Genomic DNA, 13,060 nt, shown 5'->3' on the forward strand with positions numbered 1-13,060 from the left:
AGGCTTAAGTATTATGCAAATGTAAGTTACCCTTACTCCTACTTAACCCACTAATTCAACAACTAGTAGTAGCCCTTTCTCAGCCTCCCCTCCAAGCTCATCTCAGAGTTCGTCTTGGGCACCACCAGAGTCCCGCCACCATCTCCTCCTCACGCCCCTCGCCCCTCTCCTCCCTGTTGGCTGCTACTTAATCTCCCTCCACTTCAGCAGCTCTCTCGCCTCGTCGGAAAGACCGGCCTTGGATGCTAGGACTTCTTTCTTTCCACTCTGGGCTTGCCTCTCCTCAGGACGTCAGAGCAGCCACCTCTGCGCGGCTGCTGCGGGTTCCACAATGCCCGCGCGGGGTGCGCACGCGGCCGCGCGTCCCGCCCCGAGGGGCGGGGTGTGACCAGAGAGTTTACATAGGAGGTGCCGGCAGTAGGGAACACCCCTCCGCCCGCGGAGCTTCCTCTGCAGCGCAGCCTGTTGGTCGGGGCCGCGCGCGCGCGCGGAGCCGCCGGGGGTTCCCGCCCGCGGACACCTGGGCCCTGGCTCTGCCGCAGCCCCGCCTGACCGCCGCGCCACCAGCCATGCGGCAGCCGCTCTACCGCTGCTACAACATCACCTCCGTGGAGAAGGGCTACTCGGCGACCATGGGCGGGGTGCTTTTCAGCGCGGGCCTCCTGGGCAACCTGCTGGCGCTGGGGCTGCTGGCTCGCTCGGGGCTGTGGTCTTGCCCGCCGCGCACGCCGCCCTCGGTCTTCTACGTGCTGGTGTGCGGCCTGACGGTCACAGACTTGCTGGGCAAATGCCTCGTGAGCCCCTTCGTGCTGGCCGCCTACGCGCAGAACCGGAGCCTGTGGGGACTGGCGCCCGCGTCGGACAGCTCGCTGTGCCAAACCTTCGCCTTTTTCATGTCTTTCTTTGGGCTCGCCTCCACGCTGCAGCTCCTGGCCATGGCCCTGGAGTGCTGGCTCTCCCTGGGGCACCCCTTCTTCTACCGACGGCACATCACCCTGCGCCGCGGCGCGCTGGTGGCGCCCGTCGTGGGCGCCTTCTGCCTGGCTTTCTGCGCGCTGCCCTTCGCGGGCATCGGGAAGTTCGTGCAGTACTGCCCCGGCACCTGGTGCTTCATCCAGATGGTGCACGAGGAGCGTTCGCCGTCGGTGCTGCGCTACTCAGTGCTCTACGCCAGCCTTATGGCCCTGCTGGTCCTCGCCATCGTGCTGTGCAACCTGAGCGCCATGCGCAACCTCTACGAGATGCACCGGCGGCTGCGGCGGCGCCCGCGCTCCGGCACCAGGGACCGCGCGGAGCCGGGCGCGGGCGAGAAGGAGGCGGCTGTGAAGCCCCTGGAGGAACTGGACCACCTGCTGTTGCTGGCCCTCATGACGGTGCTCTTCACTCTGTGCTCCCTGCCTTTAATAGTGAGTCGCTGCGCGCCGAGGCTGCGGTTGCGGGACCGAAGGGTGGAGCGCGTTGGACGCCGCGCAGGAGGAGTTGCGCCCTGGGCCCCGAGGGTTTGTTGGTGCGCTCCCCAGATCAGGTCCCCTCCACAGCCCCGAGGACACAGAACCGAATTTGTTGAGCCAGAAGAGGCGGAAATAAAGAAAGAAAGGCAAAGACGGAGTCTGAAAGTGTCTCCCTAGCTCCGCAGAACCTCTCCAGTTAGCAGTACCCTCTCCTCTCTCCTTCCCTCTGGGAGGATCTCGGGGCTATTTTAGCACCTCAGAATTTGAGGAGCAGAATTTGGTTCCTCTTTCCAGAGGGCTAGGTAATGTTATATTTCGTAGACCCGCCCATAATTTTAGTGGCGTCAGAAATGGGCGAATGCACCTGGGAGTTTTTCCCCAGGTGTTGGCGTGGAAAGAATAAGGGAAGGTGTAATCCTGCCAAAACCTGCCAGAGTGATTTGCAGAGATGAGAGACTAAAGATAGATTTAGTTTTTAAAAATTCTCAAGTAATCTTTGAGGAGTGGCAGCTGCTGTTCCCGGTTGGGGGGGGCGGGGTGCGGGTGGCGATAGAGGCAGAGGGGCTGTTTGGACAGGCAGGTGTGTACTCAAGGTTCAGCCTGTCGTTTTGACAACCTGCCTTGACAGGTTTTGTTTTTATCTTGGCAGGCGAGGTGATGGGAAAGCCATTATCTCCGGTTTCAGTTTACTAATGGGGGTGGTGGTGGAGATAGAAGTACCTGGTAGCTGTGAAGGTGTTTCCTCCTGGGATCCCGGCCAAGACATTTTAGGAGCAACTGAGGTTGAGAGAACTTTTTCAGGGTTGCTCCTCTCCCTTTCCCCATCCTCAGTGTCCTTGTTCAACATGATATACATTTAAGTAAATTCATTGCCAGTTCAATGCCTTTGAAGGCTGAGACGTCTGTGAGTAGGTAGCAATGTAGCAATTTTGGATGTTATTTTTAAGATTGGAGGAAAGTGGAATATAATGTAATTTTCCTTAAATGAAGGCCTTAACGTGTGGGAAAAGAGTTGTCTGTGACATCATCATGCAGGGTTAAGCTCAGAATTCCCCCAAAGAAATAAATACATCTATATAGAAGGAGATCAGGTATAGGCATAGATATGTAACAGTGGTTCTGAAACGTTGGCTGGCTCAAAATCACCAACAGAGCTTTTAAAATCATAGATGGCAGGGCGCCTGGGTGGCTCAGTCAGTTGAGCCTTGGACTCTTGATTTTGGATGTCGTGATCTCAGTTTGTGGGTTCAAGCTCCATGTCAGGCCCTGTGCTAACAGCGTGGAACCTGCTTGGGATTCTGTCTCCCTCCCCCCCCCCCCACCCTCTCTCTCTCTGCCCCTCCCCGACTTGCTCTCTCTCTCAAAAATAAACCTAAGGGGAAAAAAAAAAACCCACAGATGCCTGGGCCCTATCCCCCATCGTTTCTAATTCAGATGTTTTTGAAGAATTCTTATTTATTTTTTTACTTATTTATTTTTGAGAGAGGGAATGAGAGAGTGCAGTGGAGGGAGAGAGAGAGAATCCCAAGCAGGCTTCACACTGTCAGTGCAGAGCCCAACGCAGGGCTGTATCCCACAAACCATGAGATCATGACCTGAGCTGAAACCGAGAGTCCCACTTTCAACCGACTGAGCCACCCAGGCGCCTGAAGAATTCTTATTCTTAACAAGTTCCCGGGTGAGGTGAAAGGGGCTGATCCAGGGATATCATCTGGAGAACCATACTCTAAAACAGGAGTTGGCAAATCACAGCCCACAGTCCAAATCCATCCTGCCCACTGTTTTTGCACAGCTGTGGAATTAAGAATAGTTTTTACAAAGTAACTGATTTTACAAATCAATTTGATGGTAGTATGCAGGAACTCTAAACCCCAATTAACTCAAATACTGTTCCAAGAAAAAAAAGACTTTCATTTTTCTCAATAGTAGACATCAATTACCCCAAAAATGTACTTAATTATTATACATTTTTAATTTCATCAGTGAAAATTGTGGAAATGTGTTTTCTTGTTATATAAGTACCTACCAAATACTCACTATTTGCCTCTTGACCTGTAAAATGTAAAATATTTACTGTTGGACCCTTTACAGAGAAAGTTCACAGACTCCTGCTCTAAAGTAATAGCCTTACTTACCTGCGCTGTGAAAAAGCAGACAATAGCCAAATGCATGGATGTTATGTCCTCATTTTGAATGTTTTAGTAACAATAATGTCGGAAAGAACATAATACAGCATAATACACAAGAGCATTGCATTTGGACATGTCTCTCAGGGGAATTGAATAACTTATACAGGATTGTGAGGATGGAAGGAAATAATGGATTTGAAAATGATTTTAGGGATGCCTGGGTGGCTCAGTTGGTGAAGCGTCCAACTCTTGATTTTGGCTCAGGTCATGATCTCAAGGTCGTGAGATCAAACCCTGTGTTGGGGCTCTGGACTGGGTGTGGAGCTTGCCTAAGATTGATTCTCTTCTCTCCCTGGGCTCCTGGGTGGCTTAGTTGGTTAAGCCCCTGGCTCTTGATTCCAGGTCAGGTCAGGATTTTGAGGTTTGTGAAATCAAGCCCTGCATTGGGCTCTGCACTGACAGCACAGAGCCTGCTTGGGATTCTTTCTCTCTCCCTCTCCCTCTGCCCATCCCCCTCCCCCGCCCCACTCATGTGCTTGCATTCTCTCATGCTCTCTCTCACTAAAAAGAAATGAGAAAAGAAAATAAAATTATTTTATTTAAAAACTTGTAAAGTTCCAAAGATATTCAATGCAGATACGTGTGGAGTTTGGTAAGTTCTTTATAGATTTTTGATACTAACCCTTTATCCAATATGTCATTTGCAGATATCTTCTCCCATTCCGATGGTTGCCTTTTAGTTTTGTTGATTGTTTCCTTTGCTGTGGAGAAGCTTTTTATCTTGATGAGGTCCCACTAGTTCATTTTTGCTTTTATTTCCCTTACCTTTGGAGACATGTCAAGTAAGAAGTTGCTCTAGCCGAGGTCAAAGAAGTTGCTGCCTGTGTTCTCCTCTAGAATTTTGTTGCTTCCTCACATTTAGGTCTTTCATCCATTTGAATTTATTTTTGTGCATGGTGTAAGAAAGTGGTCTAGTTTCATTCTTCTGCATGTTGCCATCCAGTTTTCCAGCACCATTTGTTGAAGAGACTGTCTTTTTTCCATTGGATATTCTTTCCTGCTCTGTTGAAGATGAGTTGACCATATAGTTGTGGGTCCATTTCTGGGTCTTCTATTCTGTTCCATTGTTCTATGTGTCTGTTTTTGTGTCAGTACCATACTGTCTTGATGACTACAGCTTTGTAATATATCTGGAATCGTGATGCCTCCAGTTTTGTTTTTCTTTTTCAAGACTGCTTTGGCTATTTGGGGTCTTTTGTGGTTCCATACAAATTTTAGGATTGTTTATTCTAGCTCTGTGAAAAATGCTGGTAGCATTTTGATAGGGATTTCATTGTATGTGTATATTGCATTGGGTCATATAGACATTTTAATAATGTTTGTTCTTCCAATCCATGAGCATGGAATGCTTCTCCATTTTTTTGTGTCCTCTTCAATTTCTTTCATAAGTGTTCTATAGTTTTCAGGGTATAGATCTTTTGCCTCTTTTATTAGGTTTATTCCTGGGTATTTTATTGTTTTGGTTGAGAATTTTTGCATCCATATTCATCGGGGAGATTGGCCTGTAATTCTCCTTTTTAGTGGGGCCTTTGTCTGGTTTTAGCATCAAGGTAATGCTGGCCCAATAGAATAAGTTTGGAAGTTTTACTTCTATTCCTGTTTTTTGGAACAGTTTAAGAAGAATAGATGTTAACCCTTCTTTAAATGTCAGGTAGAATTCCCCTGGGAAGCCATTTGGCCCCGGACTCTTGTTTGTAGGGAGATTTTTGAATACTGATTGAATTACTTTGCCAGTTATGGGTCTGTTCAAGTTTTCTATTTCTTTCTGTTTCAGTTTTGGTAGTTTGTGAGTTTCTAGGAATTTGTCCATTTCTTCCAGATTTCCCAGTTTGTTGTCATAGAATTCTCTTACACTTGTTTGTATATCTTGGTTTTGGTTGTGATCTCTCCTCTTTCATTCGTGATTTTATCTATTTAGGTCCTTTCTCTTTTCTTTCTGATAAGTCTGGCTAGGGATTTATCAATTTTGTTAATTCTTTCAAAGAACCTTCTCTTAGTTTCACTGATCTGTTCTACTGGTTTTTGTTGTTGTTGTTTGTTTCTATATCGTTTCTGCTCTAATCTTTGTTATTTCCCTTCTTCTGCTGGTTTTAGGCTTTATTTGCTGTTCCTTTTCTAGCTCCTTTAGGTGTAAGGTTAGGTTGTTTATTTGGGGCCTTTCTTGCTTCTTGAGATAGCCCTGAATTGCAATGTACTTTCTTCTTAGGATTGCCTTGCTGAATCCCAAAGGGTTTGGACTGTCGTGTTTTCATTTTCATTTACTTCCATGTATTTTTAATTTCTTCCTTAATTTCCTGGTTGACCCATTCATTCTTTAGTAGGGTGTTCTTTAACCTCCAGGTATTTGAGGACTTTCCAAATTTTTTCTTGTGGTTGACTTCAAGTTTCATAGCATTGTGATCTGAAAATATACAGGCATGATCTCAATCTCTTTTTACTTATTGAAGGCTTATTTGTGACCCAGTATGTGATCTATCTGGAGAATGTTCCATGTGCACTCAAGAAGAATGTGTATTCTGCTTTAGGATGAAATGTTCTGAGTATATCTGTTAAGTCCATTTGTGACATTCAAAGCCATTGTTTCCTTGTTGATTTTCTGCTTAGATGATGTGTCTATTGTTGTAAGTGGGGTGTTAAGGTCCCCTACTATTATTGTATGATTATCAATGATTTTCTTTGTGTTTGTTATTAATTGGTTTATGTATTTGAGTACTCTCAAGTTGGGGGCATACGTATTTACAATTGTTTGATTTTGATGGATAGATCCCTTAATTATTATATAATATCCTTCTTCATCTCTTGTTATTGTCTTTGGTTTAAAACCTAATTTGTCTGATATAAGTATGTCTACTCTGGCTTTCTTTTGACATCCATTAGCATGATAGATGGTTCTCCATCCTCTCACTTTCAATCTGCAGGTGTCTTTAGGTCTAAAATGAATCTCTTGTAGGTAGCATATAGATGGATCTTGGTTTTTTTGTTTTTTTTTTTTTTTTTATGCATTCTGATACTCTGTGTCTTTTGTTTGGAGCATTTAGTCCAGTTACATTCAGAATGATTGTTGAAACATGTTGAGTTTAGTGTCATTGTGTTGTTACCAGTGATGCTCTCTGGTCCTTTATAGTCTTTGTTCATTTTGGTCCTTTTTTCCCCAAAGAGTCCCCTGTAAAATTTCTTGGAGGGCTGGTTTAGTGGTCATAAACTCCTTTAGTTTTTGTTTGTCTGAGAGATTCTTTATTTCTCCTATTTTGAATGACAGCCTTGCTGGATAGAGTATTTTTGGCTGCATATTTTTCTGATTCAACACATTGACTGTATCTTGCCACTCCTTTCTGGCCTGTCAAGTTTTTTCGGACAGATCTGCTGCAAACCTGATCTTTCTTCCCTTGTAGGTTATGGACTTTTTTCCCCCTTGCTGCTTTCAGGATTCTTTCCTTGTCTGTGTATTTTGTGAATTTGGCTATGGTATATCTTGTCAATGGCCAGCTTTTATTGAATGTAATGGGAGCCTCTATGTTTCTTGGATTTTGATGTCTGTGTCATTTCCCAGATTAGGGAAAATTTCAGCTATAATTTGCTCACATAAACCTCCTGCCCTTTTTTCTCTCTCTTTGTCTTCTGGGATTCCTATGATATAAATATTATTACGTTTTAATAAAGCATTGAGTTTCCTAAGACTGCCTTTGGGATCCCTGATCTTTGATTTCCTCTTCTTTTCAGCTTCATTTTTTTCTATAATTTTATCTTCTGTATCATTAATTCACTCCTCTGCCTTGTCCATCCTCATTTTTATGACCTCCACTTGGGTTTACATCTCAGTTATAGCATTTTTAATTTCAGCCTGACTAGATTTTAGTTCTTTTATCTTTGAAGAAAGGGACTTTCTGGTGTCTTCTCTGGTTTTTTCAAGCCTAGTTAGCATCCTTATAATCATTTTAAATTGTAGTTCAGACATCTTACTTATATCTGCATTGATTAAATCCCTGGCTGTCATTTCTTCCTGTTTTTTCTTTTGAGGTGAATTCCTCTGTCTTGTCATTTTGGAGGAAAGAAAAACAATAATAGAGTGAAATAAAAATTTTAAAATTTAAAAACAAATAAAGAAAGCTAGATCCTAGATGTGTTTTGGTGTGCTTGTTAAGAGAAGCTTGATAGAAAAAAAAGAGAAAAGAGAAAAAAAATTTAAAAATAAAATAAAATAATTTTGCTCTTCCTGCATCCAAGAAACAAATAAAAGAAAATCAACAAAAACAGAAGCAACAACAACAAAAAGAACAAACAAACAAAACCCAGATGAAGCTAAATCCAGTTTCCCCTAAGGCTGAAACTTTGCAGCAGTCTATGATCAGCAGAGTAAGTGGGTGGAAGGGATTTGTGCGGTTCTTCTGGGGGAGGGTCTTGCCACGCTGCAGCCAGGGCAGACTTTGGAAACAGGGCAGTCCCAGGAAACAGGCCACCAGCAGCGGCAGCAGCTCAATGCCAGGGTTTGCTGCCCTCAGTCCTTATCTTTGTTCCTTTATAGTTGAACCTGGCAGCTTGATGGTGCCTGCCGGGTCTTTTGCCTTCAGAAAGGCTGTATCACCTCTACCAAATGCACTCCAAGCAAGGAAACCATTTCTTTCTTTTTATTTATTTATTTATTTATTTATTTATTTTATTTTTTTTAATATATGAAGTTTATTGTCAAATTGGTTTCCATACAACACCCAGTGCTCATCCCAAAAGGTGCCCTCCTCAATACCCATCACCCACCCTCCCCTCCCTCCCACCCCCCATCAACCTTCAGTTTGTTCTCAGTTTTGTTTTTTTTTGTTTTTAATTTATTTTTGGGACAGAGAGAGACAGAGCATGAACGGGGGAGGGGCAGAGAGAGAGGGAGACACAGAATCGGAAACTGGCTCCAGGCTCCGAGCCATCAGCCCAGAGCCCGACGCGGGGCTCGAACCCACGGACCGCGAGATCGCGACCCGGCCGAAGTCGGACGCTTAACCGACTGCGCCACCCAGGCGCCCCTGTTCTCAGTTTTTAAGAGTCTCTTATGCTTTGGCTCTCTCCCTCTCTAACCTCTTTTTTTTTTTTTCCCTTCCCCTCCCCCATGGGTTTCTGTTAAGTTTCTCAGGATCCACATAAGAGTGAAACCATATGGTATCTGTCTTTCTCTGTATGGCTTATTTCACTTAGCATAACACTCTCCAGTTCCATCCATGTTGCTACAAAGGGCCATGTTTCATTCTTTCTCATTGCCACGTAGTACTCCATTGTGTATATAAACCACAATTTCTTTATCCATTCATCAGTTGATGGACATTCCGGCTCTTTCCATAATTTGGCTATTGTTGAGAGTGCTGCTATAAACATTGGGGTACAAGTGTCCCTATACATCAGTAGTCCTGTATCCCTTGGGTAAATTCCTAGCAGTGCTATTGCTGGGTCACAGGGTAGGTCTATTTTTAATTTTTTGAAGAATCTCCGCACTGTTTTCCAGAGCTGCTGCACCAGTTTGCATTCCCACCAACAGTGCAAGAGGGTTCGCAAGGGAACCATTTCTTACTGAGCAACCCAGGGGGTCCTCAGACCCCACTGCCCATGGCTCTACTCCCATTCCTTGCCAGAGCACCACCAGTGGCTGACCTCTAAACCTCAGACTCTGTGCTCTGCTGTTTATAAGAAACTGGTGGTATTGAAACCGTCTCCTCCCCTGCCCCCAATGCCGTCAGTAGTTCTGGGGGACAGTTTTCTTGTGCAGTTCCCTGTCCATATTTTTACTGTTTCTCTCTGCTGCTTTCAGGGGGAGTGCTTTCTTGCACAAACCCGATATGCTGTTCTGTCTCCCCCTCTTTCTCCTCTCTCTGAATACTTCTGCGGCACCCCTCTGCGGCACCATGGCTCTTCTCTCCCCTGATTCACCTCTCCACACCATGTACCCTGCTGTGTTCTCTCCCTCAAATTACGCAGATTGTTCTGTTAATCCTCAGATCTGTTTCCTAGGTGTTCAGAATGGTTTGATGTTGAGCTAGTTGTGTTTGCAGGAGGAGACAAGCCCACGGTCCCCTTACTACTCTGCCATCTTAACTCCTCCCCCTGAGCATTATTTTCTAATGCAGTGGTTTTCTAACATTTTTTTAGTCTAAAGACCCCTTTTCACTCTTAAACATTATTAAGGATACAAAGAACTTTAATTTTTGTAGATTATATCTATTAGTATTTATCATATTAGAAATTTTAAATAAGAAAAATTTTAAATATTGCAAAACAAGTTAACAAAATGTACTTACTTCTTGTGTTTCTGTATTGGTGTAAGGAAATCTTGGGGCTTTCACGAAGATATAATGAATGATAATAAAATTCTAGAGATTATAGAAGATAAAATGAAAGAAAAAGCATGTTAGGAGCACAGAAGTACTGAGAACATTCTCTGAAAATATACGTATGTGTATATCCAAAATCAACTACCTAAGAAATGTCTAGCAAACACAAGAATACACAGTATATATTCCATTGGAGTGATGATGCCATTGGAGCCATTGGAGTGATGATGTCATTACACATCAGGTATCCTTGGTAACACTTACTGTACACCTAGGAGTGAAAAAGGCAAATAAATCTTTTTTATGATATTGTACCTTTTTAATGATATGATACCCTGAAGACACACTGAACAGGTATTGGAAACCCCCACACTTTGAAAATCACTCTCCTAAGGAATGGGCCTGGTGACTGGGAAAAATAAAGGCTATATGTGAAGGGAGAAAAAAAAAACCCTTGCTCATAACATGAATATTATATTTCATTAAGCCAGCGAAAAATTTATTGAGATTTGATTTTTTAAGTTAATTTTGCTATAATGCTGCATTAGAGCAAGATACTTAACCAAACTGAATTTTCAGATTTCCATTTTGAAAACTTTTTTTGGAAGAAAATATAGAGACTATGGGATGGGCTTTAGAAGAAGTTTGTAGCACATTCTCTAATGCATGTAACATATTTTCATCAAAATTCATTTTACCTTAGAGACCCACAATGTATTGGAGGTTGGTAGGGGAGCAGGGATGGATGGAAGAGGGATCTAATGATAGATCAGCCATAATAGCTGAGAAGTTTATAGGCCAGATAAAGATAAGGACGAGCTTGTATAATTGCATATATCAGAATCCATGGAGTCAGAGAAGTGATAGAGGACATCCTGCCTGTATTGAGAGAACTCATGTGTATATTTCATTTTGGTGGGCAAACAGAATGGGTAGGATGCTCCTTTCAAAGGAGGCTGTTAGAGGTGGGCAAAACATGGGTCCAGGGGAAAGAGTTGAAAGTGGGTTTAAAGGGGCTAGTGCAGAGGACAAGGTCTGGGTGTTGTGATGGATAAACTGGATAGAAGGGGCATTAGAATCCAGAGAGCTCTCCTCAGCAAGGATGTCCAGCTACTTACGTCTCCAGCAAGTTGGCAACATAGCATTTTTTTCCTGGACTCTTAAGTCCAGTAGAGGGAGTTCTTCTCATACCAATTCACTGTGTAAATTGAACTACTTTAAACATGAGGGGTGTATACTCTGAGGTTATTCATTATTCTGGCCATCTTTTATAGGAGCAGTTTATAAAGTATGTTCTAGAGAATATTACTGAGCAACAGAGAGGTTTTGAAAGTCTAAATTGTGTTTAAATTGATATCTCTTAGAATTAATATAATATGTCGTAAATGAATACATTTGTCACATTTTTAGTAAACTCAAAAAATAAAAATAAAATAAAAAGCCAGGTATACATTTCTAATATAAATCAAGTGACTTGAAAATATGATTAACCTAATAATATGCGATAGAACAGACATGGACAAATACTGCATAGAAGTAAAATGGTTTGTTTTAGTTATGTAAATCTCATTTAGTTACTCAGCTCCCAACTAATAAAGTATTATGACATAGTTAAAATTATATTTTGCTGTACTCCACTTTGAGGAGAAAGGAACAAATGTAAAAACAGACTTACATAAAGTATTTGCTTTTCAAATCAACTTACTGTTGACCATTTATCAAATTCAGCATGTATCTGGTACAAACAACATTCAGTGCTGTAATTCACTGTGGGGATATAAAATGAGAAAAATATCACATCTGCCCGCATAAGCTATAATACAGGACAAGGGATGGAGTGATTGGGGCCATAAGGGAGTTTAGAGGAGAAAAGGTATTGCTACTAATGATAAGATAATAATACTGGCAAATTTTTGAGTTCTTACTGTGTGCTAAGACCTGTTGTAAAGGTTTTACTCGTATCATCTTATTCAAACTTCAAAACAGTCATGGAAGGTAGGTACACTTATCCCCATTGTATAGGTGAGAAAATGGAATAACTTGCCTGATTTCACACAGCCAAGTGAGGGTTCCATCCAACCTCATGGTCAGACTCTAAAGCTAATGGACTTAGCCACTACCTCAAAGAGACTTCCCGAAGGGCTTAATGTTTGAGATGGACCTTGAAAGGAGCTAGGATTTGAGCATGTAAAATCCAAAAGGTTTTAAAGTAAAATGCTCAGTTTTCACAGTTTTGAAATGGAGATAATGATTGTAATGGATTTTTTTGAGGATGAAATGAAGTTTTAAAAGTGAAATGCTTAGAACAGTGCTGCTCTACATGGGCACTAACCATTATTATTACTATTAGTATTATTAGTCAGTGACGATGGGAGAGGGCATTCAGATATAAGTGTAACTTCTTTTTTATTTTTAAAAAATGTTAATTTATTTGAGAGAGAGGAAGAGTGCACACATGTGGACAGCGGAGGGGCAGAGAGAGATAAAGAGAGAGAGAATCCCAAGCAGGCTCCATGCTGTTAGAGTAGAGCCTGACTCAGCGTTCCAACCCACAAACCATGAGGTCATGGCCTGAGCCAAAATCAAAAGTCGATGCTCAGTCAGCTGAGCCACCCAGGCATCCCTAAGTGTATCTTCTTAAGTGCGGTAGATGGGAATGTCTGAGCCCATTGAAATGCTCTATAGAAAATAGAGTAAAAAGTAAGAAAGCAATTACAGGAAGACACATCTCATATTCCTTGATTGCACTGAATGGGTCTGGGCTGGACAATTATTCATAACTCCTCCCAGTAATGTTGAGTTTACATGCTTTCTGTCCCATTTGAGTCCATTTTGTCCCATTATGGATTTAGACTCTCAATAGGCATAGGAAATATAACGGCTGGCCTCCAGCAGAGTGGGAGACAACGGTAGTGCTGGCTGAAGTGTTGGCCATGGTGGCTCAACAGGAGGAAAAGCCATGGGATGGGACAATTTGCAGGGCTCCAAGGAGGTCAGAACCTCGGGGAAGATCAAGACAATATGAGTGGTCAGGCACAAGTAAGTAGCCTTATATTTCTGTGTGTGTGTGTGTGTGTGTGTGTGTGTGTGTGTGTGTGTATCCTAGTCTCAA

General features: G+C 42.9%; 1 protein-coding gene across 2 annotated transcripts in view; it reads left to right on the forward strand.

Moving 5' to 3' along the window:
* Positions 1 to 442: 442 nt before the first annotated feature.
* The window catches only part of PTGDR (prostaglandin D2 receptor), a 60,727-nt gene continuing 48,109 nt past the window's right edge, over positions 443 to 13,060 (forward strand). For both annotated transcript variants that reach the window (XM_060619842.3, XM_078448249.2), the window contains exon 1: positions 443 to 1,406. In XM_060619842.3, the coding sequence (XP_060475825.1) occupies positions 570 to 1,406 (837 nt within the window). In that variant the 5' untranslated portion in view covers positions 443 to 569. The remainder of the gene's footprint in view (positions 1,407 to 13,060) is intronic.

Source organism: Panthera onca, chromosome B3 (assembly GCF_046562875.1).
Source record: "Panthera onca isolate mPanOnc1 chromosome B3, mPanOnc1 haplotype 2, whole genome shotgun sequence".
Taxonomy (NCBI): domain Eukaryota; kingdom Metazoa; phylum Chordata; class Mammalia; order Carnivora; family Felidae; genus Panthera; species Panthera onca.